Source organism: Heteronotia binoei, chromosome 9 (assembly GCF_032191835.1).
Source record: "Heteronotia binoei isolate CCM8104 ecotype False Entrance Well chromosome 9, APGP_CSIRO_Hbin_v1, whole genome shotgun sequence".
In the NCBI taxonomy this organism is placed as follows: domain Eukaryota; kingdom Metazoa; phylum Chordata; class Lepidosauria; order Squamata; family Gekkonidae; genus Heteronotia; species Heteronotia binoei.
In genome coordinates, this window is record NC_083231.1 from 46,703,208 (window position 1) to 46,722,384 (window position 19,177).

General features: G+C 43.3%; 1 protein-coding gene across 1 annotated transcript in view; it reads left to right on the forward strand.

Moving 5' to 3' along the window:
- The window catches only part of DDX60 (DExD/H-box helicase 60), a 150,529-nt gene that overhangs the window by 22,094 nt on the left and 109,258 nt on the right, over window positions 1–19,177 (forward strand). The window contains exons 9-14 of the mRNA XM_060246552.1: window positions 160–301; window positions 2,168–2,323; window positions 4,201–4,309; window positions 5,735–5,850; window positions 9,682–9,839; window positions 12,051–12,300. Of these exons, the coding sequence (XP_060102535.1) occupies window positions 160–301; window positions 2,168–2,323; window positions 4,201–4,309; window positions 5,735–5,850; window positions 9,682–9,839; window positions 12,051–12,300 (931 nt within the window). The remainder of the gene's footprint in view (window positions 1–159; window positions 302–2,167; window positions 2,324–4,200; window positions 4,310–5,734; window positions 5,851–9,681; window positions 9,840–12,050; window positions 12,301–19,177) is intronic.

Genomic DNA, 19,177 nt, shown 5'->3' on the forward strand with positions numbered 1-19,177 from the left:
TGTTAGAAAATGTCTAGATAATTTGTTTTTGTTCTGTATTTTTTCTGTAATTATACTGTGTTTTATGTATGCATATTGCATTTTTATTGTTGATTTACTGTAAGATAATTTGAACATTACAAACAAATTCAACTTAGATTTTTAAAAATTTCCTTTCAGCATAAACTTTGTGAATCTGTTGTTTTGAAAAATCTTACTACTCAAACATCATGGAAGATTGATTTTTCTGTCCTTCCTGATTTAAGCGATAATCTCTTGTGGAAAAACATTGCATTTTATTATGAAGCAGAAAAACATTCAGGTATTTTATTATTTTTGGATCATTTGACTGATAACGTTTTTCGACATGTAAAGTTAGTAGATCTGTAAGTTACTGAAAGAATGCTGCTGACTAGGGTTGTCATGTCCTACCTGGCTCCTGATGGGGGATCTTCTTCACGCACGCTTTGTGTCAACTGGAAGTGATGTTATTGCATGGGTATGCAGTGGGGGTGGGATGCTCTTGCACTTTGGAAAAAGCTCTCTGATTACTATAAAGTTTTCCTCCAAATGCTAGAGCATTCCCTCCCCCCTCACCAACAATATGCCTGGATTGATAATCTCACTTCTGGGTGATGTCATTGCACCGGGCACATTCCAGCATGCTGGTGCTCTTTGGGGGTGGGGCTTCCCTGCCGGCCAGTTCTGTGGCAGTGGGTTGAAAGCCCCGAAATTGGGGGAACTCCTGCCCCCAGTGGGAGGCTGAGAACCCTACTGCTGACTTACTTCCCTCTGGCGAAGTTACAGATATTTATTGATTCTCCAGGCGGTATGACCTTCTCTTTATTGTACCCCATGACTATAATTCATTGGGGATTGACAGTACTGTGGGCCAATGGAAGAAGAGCTAATTTTTTTAAATTGTGTTTTCCCCCAATAACAACTCTTCTTAAAAGTACACAGTGTGGTTTGGTTTACATGGCAGCATTTTTGGACAGCAAAACTTTATTTTTTAATTTAAAAATATTTAACAAATTTATTTGTTATTTGTTTATTTAAAACAGGGGTGTCAAACTCATTTTTAGGAGGGTTGGATCTGACACAAATAGGACCTCATGGGGCCAGGCCATATGTGTCATAAAACGTGAAATAGTAGAGATCTAAACTTTATAAAGGGCACAGACAAACACAATTATAAAGATTTTTTTAAACTTAAAATACAATCATACTTAAAACTTTTGCAATATTTTTTTTAAAATAGAAAGTTGGGGGAATAATGGGATTTGGCAATGCAATTTCTAAAATAAAACATCAAGAAAAAGCACAAGGATCATAGCAGGAACTAAAAATATAAAATGCTCTGAGCCTAGGAAAACAATGAAATGGCACTGCAAACTCCCCCCCCCTTGCAGGGTTTACTCAGATTGGCAATGGCTCTCCAGTGTAATATCTCCCTTTGGCTGTGGATCCCCAAGTTAAAGTTACTCACTATGTTAGCTCCATTCAGCAGAAGCAAGCTGGCTCAGGCACAGGACTCACTTTGTAGCAGGAGCTCCTTTGCATACTAGATCACTCCTCCTGATGTAGCCAATCCTCCAAAATCTTGCAGGGCTGTTCTTACAGGGCCTACTGTAAGCTCTTGGAGGATTGACTATATCAGGGGTGTGTGGCCTAATATGCAAAGGAGCTCCAACTACAAAGTGATCCCTGATCAGGCACATAGCACAGTGGCTCCAGAAGCTCGTCTCACCCCCCCCCCCATCTTTTCAAGTGATGAAACAACTATGGGAGCTGTTTTTACAGCTGAAAGAGTGCAGAGAGGGGGACAAGAGCTCATGGAGCTGCTACACCATATGCCCAATCCAAATTGGGGCCTTGTACAGTGCGGGCTAGGATACACAGGGGAAATATTTCTTAGGGGTTTTTTTAAAGTATGGAGTAAAAGTTTAAAGTGCAAGAACCTCATGAGATTACCTCACATGATCTCAGCAGCAGTTTTGGGTTGCCTAGGTAATGTCAAATGGTTGCTCAGGTTGCCAGCAGAAAGTAAGGGGAACAGGTAAAGTCTGAAGGGGGAAAGTCGGGAAAGAAGAAAGATTGCTCCTAAAGTTCTCGCAGATTTCCTGATCATTGTTGTATTTCTTAATAAAACTGTCATATGTTAATTGTCACAATATATTCATCTTAGGGTTTGATTTGGATATAGGAACAAAAATAGAAAGAGATTATGAACTTTTGTGGAAACATATTATAACACTGTTGGGAACATTCAGAATTGGAAATTCTTTTCCTCTGCGTATAACTACTAAACATTTTCTTGAAGACAAGTGTTTAACTAGCAAAGGTAACATCTTTATATCTACTTTCCCACTTCATTATATCATTGGATTTTATATTCTTATATATACTTACAGGATATTGATAATATAGATATATATCATGCAATAGTTATTGCTTCATATGCTATTTCATATTTAAATAAAATAATTTAATGAACAACTATTGTATATTAAAATATGTCACAGTCAACCCCTTTTTAAAGTCTATTTTTTAAAAAAAAATTGGGAAGGAAAGCGAAATGGTACAGTCAATCTCATCATATCTTGGAAGCTAAACAGGATTGGTACTTGGATGGGCAATTGCCAAGGAAGACTCTGCAGAGGAGAGCAATGGCAAACCATTTCTGCTTCTCTCTTTAAACGTCTCTTGCTGGGATTATCATTCAATGACTGTGACAGACATAGTCTCTCTCTTTCTCTCAATTTTGTATTATAATTGTTTGTGAAATATTAATTACATCTAACAGCAAGGAAGATATCCCTTTTTCTCACTTAAGAAAGTTTTTGGATCATTATTAGCAGGTTATTTTTTCAGATACATAGTTTAACTTCTTAATGCTATAGTTTTGTTCAGCAGGGCAAGCCTGTTTTGCTAAGCTTCCTGTCAGTTACCTTCATCAAATATTAAGTAAGTGTGGTTTGCTTTAATAGCAACATCTTTGCTAAAAAGCCCTTAGTTTGCTGTGCTTTTGAATCATCTCCAACAGTGCTCTACTGCCAGGTGACTGGATACTGGACAGCTTGGTTGCATGATACTACTATCAGGGCTTTTTTGTAGAAAAAGCCCAGTAGGAACTTATTTGCATATTTGGCCACACTCCTGATGTCACCATTGTTCCACGGCTTTTTTGTAGAAAAAGCCCTACAGGAACATTTGCATATTAGGCCACACCTCCTGATGCAAAGCCAGCTGGAACTGCGTTCCTCCGCATTTCTGCTAGAAAAAAAAGCCCTGCTATGCCTCCATAGCAGTGTTGACTCTATTATTACTTTGGTACTACTGCACTTTATTTCAGAGACTATGTATATTTTACTATGATTGTTCCATTTCAGCATAGTCATTTTGGTTGCATTTTTTGTGATGGGTTATCAGTCCCTGTAGCATTCACCAAGTTTTTCTTTAGAGAAAGGAGTGAATGAATCACCAAAGGGTGATTAACATGTGGAATTCACTGCCACAGGAGGTGGTGGCGGCTACAAGCATAGCCAGCTTTAAGAAGGGATTGGATAAAAATATGGAGCAGAGGTCCATCAGTGGCTATTAGCCACAGTGTGTATATATGTGTGTGTGTGTGTGTGTACACACACATATATTGGCCACTGTGTGACACAGAGTGTTGGACTGGATGGGCCATTGGCCTGATCCAACATGGCTTCTCTTATGTTCTTATGAATGATCATGATGCTGTCACTGTTGCCAAAGTGATTTTATGGGCACATGCATGATAGTACTAAATCCTAGCCATGTTGCTTAGGATCATAGTACTTTTGTTTAATACTTACGTTTAAACATGATGGAGATGAAATTTGAACCCGGGACTTGGTTTTGGGGAGGGGCTTGATTTTGGGAAGGGTGGTAGAACATCTTCTTTTGATGTAGAAGGTCCCTGGCATCTCCATTAAAAAGGACCAAGCATAATGATGTCAAAGACTTCTGCCTGAGACCCTGGAGAGCTGCTGCCAGTCCGGGTAGATAATTTGATGGACCAAGGATCTGATTCATTATAAGGCGGCTTCTTCTGTGTTCATCTGCACAAGCAATGATTCACAATGCTTCTCAAAAATACAATTTAACCTGAAAATCTTGTTTATATTTTGAACTGTTGCTGTAGTCATCTTTTCAGACAATATTTTCAAACAATATTTCATTTTCTTGGTAAAGGCAAGGAACTGAAGAAGACATTTCCTAATCCAGGATTAATACCAATTACGAATACCTTAGTGAATGCATTTACTGGAGATATTTTAACTGATCTGCCATTTTTAAAAAGGTATCTCATTTCATTTTTAATGAAAACAAATAGAATAAGATCATTATATACAATAGCTTCATTGCATCAGAAACTAGGACTGCTTGCATCATGAATGAAAAACTATGCTAGCTATAAAAACAGGTAGAAATAGCATCTCCACTCCTCCACTGACACCTGCTGGAATGGCATTGGGTCAGCCATAGCCCTCTCAGCCCCACCCACCTCACAGAGGGTTCTGTTATGGGGGGAGAAGATATAGGAGATTGTAAGCCGCTCTGAGTCTCTGATTCAGAGAGAAGGGGGGGATATAAATCTGCAGTCTTCTTCTAAAATATTTAAAATTGCCATCAAATCAAAATAATTCAACAACACACATCCATGGAAACTGCATACCCTTAATAAGTTCTAATGTTACATCTAGATAACTCCTCTCTGTTGAGAGAGCATTAGTCACCAGGAATGACTATATATGTCAACACAACAATCCAGCATTTCTCAAACTATTGCCCTCTGAGTGTCTAGGAGAGTACCTCTTGGGATTTGCAAGCCCTTTGTATGGAAAGAGGATGAAGCCTTGCAACCACCCATTTGGGATAATATGAAAACAAAGCTCTCTCAGTTTTCAGGGAATGGGGACAGGGTTTCTATATCCAAGGAGTAGGGGATGGAATCATCCCCTTTCAAAGGGTGGGATCTCACAACCTGCAGTTACCTAGCTTCCAGATCATCTCAGAGCACTAGCCAGAGAGGTGCTAATTTGCTGTTGCGGAAACAGTCACTTCATCCTAAAAACTCATAGGCTGCAATCACAAACACTAAATAATACACTTTCAATCCACTTTCCAACTGGATTTTTCCAGTTCACATGGTTAAATCCAGTTGGAAAGTGCACAAAAAGTGAATTGAAAGTGCATTATTTTGTGTGTGTGATCTCAGCCTTAATGGACTCAGGCCTATATCAGATGAGAGTCAGTCTGAGGTTCTTCTAAACTCCCTTCCTTGCATCCAGATGGGAACTGTGTGGAGAAACTTATTTTCCAAGGGTTGGAGGCCTCAATTTGGATCATGGCATGGGGAGGAGGAGCTTCTGCCTTTTCTTCCATGACATTTTCTCAAGCCAGAATGGCTCCAGGATATTATTTGTTCAGTTATAGGGTTGTATCTGCATATGACGCACCAAATCCCACCCCCAGTTGCTGTTCCTGCAAGAGGATTGTCCATTTTGGGCAACAACAGGAGGAGGAACCAATAAAGTCATGCTCCATAGATACCATAATTTTGGAAGATCATGTTCTGATACTTATTAAAATAATCTATCTCAATAAATGATTACTAATTTGTTCATTCTGACCTTAATGATAGAAAGGCTCCGCAATAAAAAAATGATTGTTTTAGTAATTTAAACATCATGAGATATTAACTACATGTTATTTTGTTTCATAGTGATGATCCGGTGGTTGTCTCATTAAAAAAACAGAAAGATTTTGATGAGCTTCTGCACTGGCATTCAAGGAGACCTCTCAGTGATGATTATGACAGGACCAAGGGAGACTTTGATGGTAAAAAATAAAACTTCTTTCTTCAGAGCAAATCTTGCTTGCATCAGTGCACTTACAGACAGCTCCAGTGCTAGGATGTCAGTGCTGGGCTGCAGACCCAGGCAAGCCAACCCCTCACCCCCAACTTCCCACCTGCTGTGCACCCTTCCCATAAGAACATAAGAGAAGCCATGTTGGATCAGGCCAATGGCCCATCCAGTTCAACATTCTGTGTCACACAGTGCCCCCCCCCAAAAAAACCAGGTGCCATAAGGAGGTCCATCAGTGGAGCCATGACACTAGAAGCCCTCCCACTTTTGTCCCCCCAAGCACCAAGAATACAAAGGATCACTGCCCCATACAGAGAGTTCTATCAATACACTGTGGTTAATAGCCACTGATGGACCTCTGCTCCATTTGTTTATCCAATCCCCTTTTGAAGTTGTCTATGCTTGTAGCCGCCACCACCTCCTGTGGCAGTGAATTCCATGTGTTAATCACTGGGTGAAGAAGTACTTCCTTTTATCTGTTCTAACTTGATTGCTCAGCAATTTTATTGAGTATCCTTGAGTTCTTGTATGTGAGAAAGGGAGAAAAGTACTTCTTTATCTAGCTTCTGTATCCCATGCATAATCTTGTAAACCTCTATCATGTCACCCCTTAGTCAACGTTTCTCCAAGCTAAAGAGCTCCTTCCCACCCAAATGTGGCAGTGGTAGGCTCCAGTTGGTGCGCTAGAGTGCACCTGGTGCCACACTACACTGCTGCCCCTACTGGCCACTGGGTGATCTCACTACTTGAGGCAGGAAAAGAAGAGAAGAGGTGGAGCTGAGGGCTTCCTTCCTGCCTCGATGCCTCTTGCCTTGCTGCCAGCTGATTTTATTTGCTGGAAGCTTGGTCTCCCCTACAGGCTGCTCGGACCACCTGCGGAGGGGGTGCCTGGCACCCCTGTAGGGCAGGTGGCACCTGTAGGCAGTTGCCTGCCAGGCCTACTCAGACACGCTGAGCCTGTTTACAGAACTTTTGCATGTGAGGGTCGTTCCCATTTCTTTCTGGTAAAGGAAGAGAGATGCATGAAATGTTGACTTGGTGTGCAGCAGTGGTGGAAAAGCTAAATTCTGTGATTGGGATATGCTACCAACCAGCTCATGCTAATCGGGGCAAGGCACACTGCTATCAGCTTGCCTCATGTGGAACACAACAAAGGGGGAGGACAAAAGGAACACAGATTCCCCTCATTGAAGGATGAACTCTCATGCAAATGGCATGAGTCCTGGGACTAAAGTACTTCAGAAAGTACTGAAGAAACTGGTTTCAGTCCCTTCCTTCAATAAACTTTCCTTTTGCTAAGTGTGCACACAGGGAAAGAATCACAGCCATTTAACAGCATTATCCACACACATCTGCAGCTCATTTGGAGGAGGCAACACAAACAGAAGGAAAGTCAGCAGTCCCTCCCTTTAATAATGGCTTATTGGACTGTTATTTCCCAGGTGATGTTACTTACCTCTATGCCATGAAGGGCTTTACCTGGCCATTTTTATACATCATGCCTCTATTAAAAGGGACAGGACACTTTCCCCCTACAGGTTGCTGTTAACTCTACCTAATAGAATGTTTACATTTTCTCCTATATAAGGGTCCAATTTTAGGGTAAGTTCAGGAATATCTGTCTTTTACCAAGCATTGAGGTGTTGGGGATCCAGCAAGTGGAAACATTCATAGAAAACATACTTGCTATTTCCCTTATAATATTATTGATTTTCCAATCTTGAGCAGCTGGTAAAAGATGTTTTCATTTTTTGTATGCAAGGGATTGTAAGGTTTTGCCAGTTATTGATCCAACAGACCTGTGCACATATGAATATGGTTAGGGTTTATTAAAAGTCAGACACAGAGCATGACATTCTTTTTGGAAAGCCATAGCCAGGAATAACATAGTCAATATGGATAGCTATAATTATAGAAACAAAAAGTGCACACAAATAAGTCTCCGCCCACATGTCCGTTGGTTCTCAGGGACGATGATGCCCAGAGACTTGCAGACCTTCAAGGTCAGAACCTGCATTCTTCGGCTCTGTTTGTCATGACAACCTGATAAGTGTACTAGCCACTATTATATCACATGCATAAAAACGTCTTCCTCGACTCCTTCCTGCATAAGCTTAGACAGTACAGTATGTTCCCCAAGGCAGCTGCAAGAAATGAAAGTTAACATAAGTTTGTTCAAACAGAAACCATGGCAGGTCCATCCTGAAATGGATAAAAAAGGACTGAAATAAATGTTGCTACAGCTGAAGTAATTTTAAACTCATTGTCTCTAAAAAGATAAAACGGAGATTCCAAAGTATAGGGTAAAGCCTGATCAGTAATGTGTGGCTTAATATAGTAATCTCTAATATTTTTTTAAAAAAAGGCATTCAAGCAGAGCATGAAACAATGTGTAAATCTTAAGCCACAGTGACAAATTCTGTCAGAATGAGGCCTATTCAAAAATCTTACTTGTAGACCCACGAAGGGTAAAATAATCTAGCAAACAGATAAGTTCTACAGTAGCATGGGGTTGTTAAATAATGCATATTTCCCTTAGTTTGCCATGCCAATAAAGGTTGTGATGATGATGAAATAATGCATATAAAGGGGCATAAGACTTCAGGAGAGAAATGCTAAAGATGGGGTGAACAAACTCAATGAGCTCTGCCTAACAAACTTCCATAATTGATTCCCAAGACTTGCCTTTGTCATTATACAGACTAGAGGCATTTTCTCTATGATAGCTTTCATTAAGCCCAATCTGAAAATGTCCTGTTTCAAGGCAACTAATAATAAACCAGGGATGCCAAAAGCGTGGCCCTCATCCATTGGCTGAGGTTCCTCTTCCTCCTCCTCCTCCCTTGGGAAAAGGGGAGGGGAGAAGGTGGAAAGATCAAGAGGCTGCTTGACGTGGCTGTATCACAGGGAGAAACACAAAAATAGCAACTAAAGGAAGCAGGCGAGAAACACAAAAATAGTGACCAAAGAAAGGTAAGGAAGAAGGAAGCAGACGAGGGCCATTGCTGGCAGGCCTAATTGGAGCCCTCGGGGGGCAGAATTAGACCTGCAGACTGCATGTTTGACACCGCTGCAATAGACAATTATACAAACATAAGTAGAAACATGGGGAGTCAACTCTAAAATCATTCCCTTAATAGTGTCTCTCCACAACAATCTCAACGGCAGTTTCAGCAAAAGGACATCTTTTCATGAACATTGAACTCCTCTAGAACTCCATTCCAGAGATCTGTGCCAAGACTGAAAAAAAAAATTTCCAGGCAAAGAAAGAACACACAACTCTGCATGATAACACCATAAATAGGTGACATTATATTGGGTGCCATGGACTCTGCAGGCTGGCTTCCTTTTCACTCTTTATAGCTCATCTTCCTGATAAACTAGGTTTTCTTGGCTTACATTAGTTCTCAGTTGGTGATCTGGACCTGGCAGTGTCTTGTTCCATTTGAATCATAGCACTTGGGGCTGCAGTTTTGGTTGTGAGCAAAGACCATCTAGGTCTTGGTTGTGAGCAAAGAGCATATAGGTCTTGGTTGTGAGCAAAGAGATTTTTGTCTTGGGCTGGATATGATGTGACATGGGATGGATCAGGCTTTTTGCCAAGTCAAGAGAGGAGGAGATACAATTCATATTACAAGTTGGAAAATAGTAAGAGTAGGGGAAATATGAACTGGAGCCACAAAACAGGGAAAACCAGATGTTTCACTGAAGTCTAGCTGAGATCACATTCTAGAGGAGATGTAACATTATAAGAATTGGGGCTACTTGTGTACAACTCCATTAATGTGTTTTGATTCAGCAGCCAACGACCCATGGGCTCTACGAAAACGACAACAATTGCAAACATTTCAGCGTTTTTATGGGCAATCACTGGAAGGTATCAAATCAAAAACAATTGTTACTCGGGCAGATAACCCAAAGAAGGTTTATACTGATGCCAAAAAGAGCAAGAAAATGCATGTAAGAGCCATAAATAGTCTCTATGTATGTGCTTATTATCCATGGTTTTATGTTGTCTTTTCAACTTTTAACTGTCCTATTTATTTCCTTAATGTATATGTACTGATTTTAATTACATCACCTGTTACCTGATCCTTTTAAACAGAGACACAGGGGATTGATCCTGGGGCCTTTTGCATGTTAAGCAGATGCTGTACTATTGAACTATGACTAGGGGTGTGCATTCTGTTTATCCGAGCAAAAAAACAAAACAAAAACCCTTACCAATGTTTTTCAGGTATTCTGCATTTGGCTACCAATATAGCTGACCCCCCCCCCCAAAGTTTTTTTTTTTGCTTTTATTTGGAAGCATACAGCTATACCAAGAAAGGCATTTAAAGACATAGTGGTCTCTTTAAATGCCTTCTCCTTCAAACTGAAAGTGGCGCACAGGGTCAAGAGCTTGGAGGTCCTACTGGAGCCTTCATTGTCAATGGAGGCCCAGATAGTGGCCACTGCCAAGTCTGCATTTTTTCATCTTAGATGGGCGAGGCAGTTGGCCCCCTTCCTCGAGCGCCGGGACCTAGCAACAGTGATCCATGCAATGGTCACCTCGAGATTGGATTACTGTAATGCCCTCTTCATGGGGCTGCCTTTGTGCCTAACCCGGAAGCTGCAGCTGGTGCAGAACGCAGCAGTTAGGCTGTTGTTAGGGCTCCTGAAATGGAAGCACATACAGCCGAGGCTGCGCAAGCTGCACTGGCTGCCAGTTGTGTACTGGGTTTATTACAAAATGCTGGTTATTACTTTAAAGCCCTATATGGTCGAGGGCCTGCCTACCTGAGGGACTGTCTCTCTCCATATGAACCCCAGAGAGTACTGAGGTCAGCAGGAAAGAACCTGCTGAACATCCCTTGGCCGAAGGAGGCCAAATTGAAGAACACACTGGAACAGGCCTTTTCCATCGCAGCTCCACACCTGTGGAATCAACTTCCGGACAAAGTACGGGCCCTGCGGAGTCTAGATCAGTTCCGCAGGGCCTGTAAGACTACTCTTTTTAAGATGGCCTTTGCCTAACATTGTACCAAGATAGATCCGCTGTAGACGTAGCCGTCATTAAATTAAAGAGCTATAATTATAACACCATAAATGTAATTTTAGTAAATGTGGGTTTAAATGATGGTTTTATAATGTAGTATTTATTGAATTATATGATTTTATTGTATATTGAATTCATGTTGTAAGCCGCCCTGAGCCTGCTTCGGCGGGGAGGGCGCGATATAAATGAAATGTATTATTATTATTAAACCCTGCTGGTGCCATGGCAGTGGCAGCATGACTTGGCTGGTCACGCTGCTGAGTCACATTGCTGTTTCACACTTGGAGAAGGCAATAGGCATTTAGAGAAACCGTGGTCTTTTTAAATCCCCACTCTTTCAAGTCCTGTGCTGGGACAGCAGCACAACTTGGCTAGTAAACTCAGAAGGTATATGCCTTCTGATTTCACTCACTGAGTTGCACTGCTGCTGCACTTGGAAAGGCAGTAGGCATTTAAAGAGACCATAGTCTCTTTAAATGCCTACTCTTCCAAGCCCCACTGCCATGGTGGAGATGGCAGCACAATGTGACTAGTGATTCCTTAGTTCACTTACTGAGTTGCTTTGCCATTGCACACTTGGAAAAGGCAATGTTAGGTAATGGTCTCTTTAAACGCCTTCTCCTCCAGGCCCCATGGCTGTGACAGCATGGTTTGGAGAAGGGATTTAAAGTGACTGCAGCCACAGAACTCCAGATATCCCCAGATTGATTTTCCATTATACCAACAATCCCCATAGGTTATAATGCAGCTGAAAAATTTCATGTTTTCTGAAAAAGTCCCAAATTCCAATCCCATACAAATATTGGGATTCAGTAATATTGGAAGATACAGATACTTTTGGGGTTCAATGTACTGATTTTTTTGCACACCCCTAGCCATGACCCCTTCCCGGACACCAATATTTTATTAATCCAGAAATTTCTGAGTACTACAGCTAGAATATGTAAGTGAGCTCTGACCTTTGGATGTCTAGAGCTCTATATACCAGTGAAGATTTGTCTATCAACCTACTGGTCTTGGTCTACAACCAGGGTTAGCTACTTCTACCATTTTTTTTAAGCAGACTCACATGCATAGAGCTAAAATACAGCAAAAGCATTGTACTGATGCTATGTTATTCTTTTTGGATACAGAAGACAAAAGCAGAAATGATTGTTGAGGAAAATCAGAAAAGGAGACAAGCTGAAGAAAACAAAAAAGAAGAGCGTCGTTGGGCTGTACTTTCAGTGACAATTGAAGAAAAAATTAAAGAGAATATGACCTCTGGCATGAAGTGCCTGCAGGAATTTCTGAAAAATTGTCAAAGTGCACTGGTGAAATGTACTGCTGAAATGGCAGCACTGAATATTTGCTTTGGCACGTGGATGGAATGCTGTGATAAAGGTATGGAAATAGACTCATTGTAATTCACAAACTGGGGTAAGACCCTCAATTTACTACTTCTTATAGATCAGTCAGTTTATTAAACTATGACAATAAAATACTAGCACCAATTTTAGCATCTCAATCAAAAGCTGTGATTACCAAATACATATTAGAAGATCAAACAGGATTTATTCCTGTCATTTTAAAACATTAGTGAATGTTAAATCTGATAGAATCTATTTTAAAAGAACAGAAACAAGCCACTTTTTCTCTTGCTGCTGAAAAAGCATTTGATCAAGTGGAAATTAATAGAATGTTTAAGAAAATGTGGTTTTGGTAGCTATTTCACCTGTTGAATAGGATTGGTAGCCTCCAGGTGGGGCCTGGAGATCTCCCGCTTTTACAACTGATCTCCAGCTGGCAGAGATCACCTCCCCTGGAGAAAATGGCTGCTTGAAGGGTGGACTCTATGACATAGAACTAGGGGCGTGCGTTCATTTCAGCCGAACCGAATCAGCTGCTGAATCACCACTGATTCGGCTGTATACAGAATCGCCTGCAGCCGATTCCAATTGGGGTCCATTATGCGGGAGCCGAGTATGGCTCCCCATATACTTCCGTATATATATTCAGAAGTATATGGAATTCAATGCAAAAGGCGGGAAAGGGGCTTCTGCAGCCTCAGGGGAGCTGCTTGCCTCCTTTTTCGCCTTTGGTAGCCTTTTCCCACCTCTCCCATAGCCTCCCTGGGATCACGAGAGGGGGGAGGGGAAGAGGAACCTCAGCAGCCAATCCAAAGCATGCATTTGCAAAATGCATTGCAAATGCATGTTTTGAAGGGCTTTTGTGTAGCTGATCCTCCAGCCATCAGCAACAATGTTGTTCTTTTGTCTGGCCAATCACAGAGCAGTGCTGCTGTGTTGGTGTGTGTTGGTGTGAGAGATTGTGCTCTGCTGCTGGCTGGCCCTTGGCCTCAGCTGCTGCTGCTTTCTCTCTCAGCCTTACCAGACTTCCCTGGAGTAGACAAGACAAGGTAAGACAGTCTTGGGGTTCTTGTTTTTATTTTAGTTGGTAAAAGACTTTTTAAGACTCAGAGTCCTTTTACTTATCCAGATTTGGGTGGTGGTGGTGGGTAGCTCATTTGGGGTTAGGGAGTTAGGGGTTTCTGCTTGGGGAGGGGGCCTGGGGTGGGGTGGGGTTTGCCAGTTTGCTCATATCTTACTTTAGTGAGAGGACTTTTAAAAGTGCAGTGTCCTTTTACTTTTCCTGATTTGGGTGGCTTGGATTTCTTGGGGTTAAGGTGAAGGGTTTTTTTTTTGGGGGGGGGCGGTTGATAAAGTTCCTGTATTGTTAAAAGTTAAGTTTTTTACTGTTTTTAAAAGGATTCTGTGTTTGATTTGTTGCTGCTGTGTTCTGCTGCTGTTGCTCCTTTTCTCTTCTGGTTCTTGGGAGGGCTGCTGTTTGGCCTAATTTTCATTGTTTAAAAGGCCACTTTTTAACAGTTGATTTTCTTTGCCTTCTCCTGTTGTCCCTTTTCCTGGTTCTGGTTTTGAAGGGGGGGGGGAAGCTGGCACCTGGGTGAGAGACCCAGAACCAGCAGGCTTCTTGTGCTTTGCCAGCTCTCCCCGTGTTCTTTGGGGCAGGGCTGGAGAGCTGGCATCTGTAGATTGTGTGTTCTATGGCAGGGAAGCTGGCACCTGGGTGAGGGACCAAGAACCAGTAGGCTTGTTGTGCTTGGCCAGCTCTCCCCATGTTGTTTGGGGCAGGGCTGGAGAGCTGGCATCTGTAGATTGTGTGTTCTATGGCAGGGAAGCTGGCACCTGGGTGAGAGACCCAGAACCAGCAGGCTTGTTGTGCTTGGCCAGCTCTCCCCGAGTTGTTTGGGGCAGACCTGGAGAGCTGGCATCTGGGTTTGCTGCAGCCAGGTCTGCAGAGCAGACCTTGAGCAGATTGTGTTTTGTGTGGCAGTGACATTGGCAACTGGGTTTATATTGGTTCCAGGCCTGCAGGGTTCATAGAGTAGATAGAGGGAAGTATTGCATTAGGGTCCTATAGAGATTATCTGGTGTGAAGTTAGGTTTGGCTTTGGTGCCCCAGGAATTGGACCCCCTGGTCCAATTTTTTTTTTTTTTGGCCTTGTGGGTTTTGTGTGGGACAGTGCCCTGAAGCTGCACAGCAGTTTGGGGGGCTCTCCTCAAAACCTCCTGCTCCCCGAGCCACTTTTCTCACGGCAATTACAGTGAGGAAGTGGCTCTAATTGGTTTTTTTCTCAGCATTGGGAGCAGTGTTCCTTTTGGGGTGCCCATAGATGGGTGCAGTCTTTTGGGGTCAGGGGGGGTTGCATGCTGGGGAGTCCTCTGAAGCTGCCTGCAGTTTTGGGGCCTCTCCCTCAAACCCCCCTCTGGCCAGAGCCACTTTCCCCACAGCAATTATAGTGGAGGAAGTGGCTAATTGGGCTTTTCCCATCATTGTTGGCAATGGGCCTTTTGGGAAGCCCAAAGACAGGGACCCCCTGGCTCAACATTTTTGGGACTTGGGGGTTTTGTAGGGGAGAGTCCCCTGTGGGTTTCCTGCAGTTTTGGGGGCTCTCCCTCAAACCCCCTGCCCCCCAGTAGCCTCTACTTATGCCCTATGTTTCCATTGATTTCAATGGCCCATAGGGTATAATGGTGGAATAGGGGCACCCTCTTTGGGTGCCTCTGGAATGGGACCCTTTGGCCCAATCTTTTTGGGACTTGGGGGGTTTGTAGGGGAGAGTCCCCTGCAGGTCCCCTGAAAATTTGGGGGCTCTCCCTCAAACCCCCTCCCCTCCAGGAAGCTTCAAATATACCCTATTTGCCATTGATTTCAATGGCCCATAGGATATAATGGGGCCGTATATTCAGAAATAGCCGCACATCTACCGTATATGCGGCTATTCCGACTACGGAATTCAAAATATATGGGATTCCGATTTTTTCCCCCCGTATACTTCCGAATCCGTGTAATTCCATTTTTTTTTTTTTTTGCACGTCCCTACATAGAACCATGCTGAGTCCCCTCCCTTTCCCAAACTCTGGTCTTTCCCAGATCTGCCGCCAAAGTCCCAAGATATTTTCCAACACTGACCTGTGGATGGAGTTAATTTAGATTTGTTCATTCTCTAAAATAGCAATTTACAATAATCTATCCGAAACAATAGAGATTAAAAGGGGAGTTAGACAAGGCTGGTTGGCCTCTGTCTTCTTTGCTAATTGTATCAGCAGGTGAACCTTTGGCTTTGATGCTGAAGCAGTCAGAAAACATTCAGGATGTGAAAATGAAGGGATGTTATCATGACATCAGTTTATATGCAGGTGATTCATAATTCTAACTGCCATGCTAGAATCTGAAAAAGGATTAAAACAAATATTTGATCAGTATGGGTCAATACCTGGTTAAAAACTTGATGTAGATAAGACAGAATATCTGTTTTTCAGGCTTAATAAAGAAGACTTGAGGGCAAGCAAGCTATGCAGACAAATTAAGTGTGGGGGGGAATTAAATAGAAATTAATCTCTACAGATAATAAAGTTCTCTTAAAATATAATTTTATTTCATTAATTTCTGAAAATATGACAAAATAGATACATGGTCAAAACAGAACATCTCATCTCTAAAAAGAATTAATATTATAAAAATGTCTATATTTCCAAAGATAAGCTTTTTGTTTACTAATGACCCAATTGATATTACAATTACAAGATAAGAAACTGCAAAAGCTGCAGATTTAAACAGCTTTATTTGGGGTAATAAGAAACCAGAAAATAAATCTGATTACTGCACAGGGGATTTTTAGGGTATCCTAATAACCCAAATTACCATACTCACTTGGTTAATCAAATTTGACTCTCTTGGTTAATCAAATGGGTATCACTGTTCTCTTTGAAATGTGCAGGGGAAAAAGAGGCATAAATATTTCCATATTTTGATCTTTATAATTAAAACCCTTTCTTGTGGCATGGCTAAGGACAGGAATTTTTTAGACACTTAACATAATTTGAAGAGTTAGCTGCACAAGGGAAAACAAAACTTATTCCTAGCATCTAACATATGTTACTAGTAATAGTCTTTTTTATTTTCTTCAAAACCCAAGAGCACAGGGAACAGGCCGACCGTACAGTTTTTGGAGGTCTCCTTGAGTAGGACAGCCCGTAGGAGCCTGGTTGGGGCGGTTGTCAAGGCAGGGGGGGCAAGAGGAGTGAAAATCGGGAACTTTCTGATCTTCTTCGTGGTCTCTGTGCAGTCCCACATATGGGGTAATCCGCAGGATCGGGCCCGACCTCGGAGAATTCAAAGCAATCTTGAGTGTTAATTTTGGCGCGTCTTCCCCTCGTCCTGGGGAGGAGGCATCGTCTGCGCATGCCTGGACGAGGGGGAGGCACTAGCCCACTCAGTTTCTTCTTTACTGCCGTCCGGATCATACCTACCTCGTTGAGTCTCCTGCTTCTTCATTGCAATCTCCCTCCAACGTCCTTCTTCAGCTTTCTTCAGCTTCTCTTCACCTCTTTGCTTCGTCTTCTGGTATCGTATATATATAAAAAAATTCTTACTATATTTCGATCTTTCCCTTCCTCTTCCCCCCCCTTCCCCTTCCCCTCCGGGCGGATGGAAGGAAGAGACAAAGTCACTTTCAAACGCTGCACTCGCTGCTCTTCTAAAATTCCGTCATCAGATGGCCATTCCCTGTGCCTATTCTGCCTCGGCGAGGCACATTGCACGGATACCTGCCTGCACTGCAGTCAGTTCGGCAAGCAGGCCCGTAAAAATCGCGCCGCGCGGCTCAAGAGCCATCTTCTGGAATCTTCCCTCCGGCCAGCCATGTCTCACGCGGCACAACAATCTACGCCATCTCCCCTGCCTACTACGGGGATGGCGCAGCCGGCAGCTTCTGTGGCACAGGCTCCCTGTAAGCTTAAGTCCGGGAAACATTCCAAAAAATCCGATGACGTCAAAAAGCGCCATCGGTCAGACTCGACTCATACCGACTCGACCGGCCTCAAGCCTCCGAAGAAGCCTAAAACCAGCCATAAGTCTTCCGACCCTAGGCCTTCGGCTTCGAATCCGATGACGAGCTCCACCGCCTCGATCCCGATCACGCCAGGCTCGAAGTCGACTTCGAACCCAGCCATTACTCCACTAGTGATCGTTTGTATCTCCTCCAAATCACCTTCGATACAAGACTCTCCGCCCAAGAAGATACTGGACATTGATTCGCCCATCTCGCCTAAAAGCCAACACCTTAATGCACTCGATGCTCGCTCCTTTGGAGAAGTTCCTCTGCAACCGCTGTCAGCTCATTCCTTGGTCAGAGAACCTTCGACCCCGAAGGAAATACCACTCCGTCCTCGAACACAACGATCCCGAAGTCGCCATAGGGAACGTTACTATTACTATTCCCCTTCAGGGTCTCGATCACCGTCTCCCCGGGATCGATGGAGACATCGAAGGTCTCCTTCTCTCGACACCTACCGTCGGGCTGACCCTAGGTACCGTGAGGATTTCAGACATGACTCTCCTCGATACCGTGACCGAGCCTATAGAGAGGATCGGGTTCGATATCAGGAACCTTCTCCACACAGACGCTACTCCTATTACGAGGATCACCCTCGATACCGAGAAGAGCCAGTTCACCATGCCTCTAAACCCAAACTGATCTCTCCGGCGAGATCTGCCTCTGCCGCCTCCAAGCAACAGCCTCCAGAGCCTCCGCCTAAACCACTGGACCACGATCTCGATGTCGACTCCGAAGCGGAACAATCCAACTCATCTCAATCGTCGACTTCAGACCTACACTCTCCACTCTCCGACATAGCTAAACCAGCAGAGTTGTCGCCTTCTGAAGGCCCTAAATCTTACTTAGACCTTCTGGCTAATATGGCCAACTCGCTCAACATCAAGCTCACCTCCGATGCTCCCAGGGTCTCTGACGTTGTATACGACCTAGTAAATGCTGACCTTCCTGCAGGCTCCTCTTTCCCCATGCTTCCCGTCCATCTTGAAACGCTCAAGGAAGCTTGGGATAAGCCAGCATCGGTACCACCAACCTCCAAAAAGGTTGAAGCCCTATACAAGGTCCATGCTCCCGAATCAAAGTTTTTGTTTAACCACCCTGCACCGAACTCCATGATAGTTCATTCTTCCTCCAAATCCAAACAAACCAGACACCCTGTGCCTCCAGAGAGAGAGGGCAAGAAACTGGATACCATCGGCAGAAAGATATACTCCCTCACCACTGCCACGACTAAGATCCATAATTACATGGCATACTTCTCCGCCTATGCATTTAATTTAACATCTTATTTGAACACCTTGATTCCTTCTCTACCTGAGGCGACACAGAAACCAGCTGCCAATGCCCTGCAAGAGCTTGCCAGAGTAAGCAAGCATCAGATTAACACAGCACGCCACGCTGCCCAGTGTTCTTCCAGGACTCTCGCCTCAGCTATAGCTCTCCGTAGACATGCCTGGCTTAGATCCTCATCGCTCCAACCGGACATTAAATTTAAAATTGAGGACTTGCCCTTTGACGGCCTTGGCTTGTTTAATGCTACCACAGATGACATCCTCACAAACGTAGACGACAGCCGTAAGAGGGCCAAAAGACTGGGGGTCACCCAGCCTCAAACTCAACTTAACAAACAAAGAAACTGGAGACCATACTATTATAAGAACTCGAGATCTCCAAGACAACCAGAAGGATGGAAGCACAAGCCTCCCCAATCCAAGCAGCCCTTTCAACAAAGGGCTCGCCCTCAAACATCGAAGAAGACCACTCCTACCACCAAACAGCCTCTTTGACTCCCCTACCCCTCCGAGACGTCCAGACATCCGACTTCAGCCAAACCTTCGCTCAGACATCCGTCTTCTACCCTTT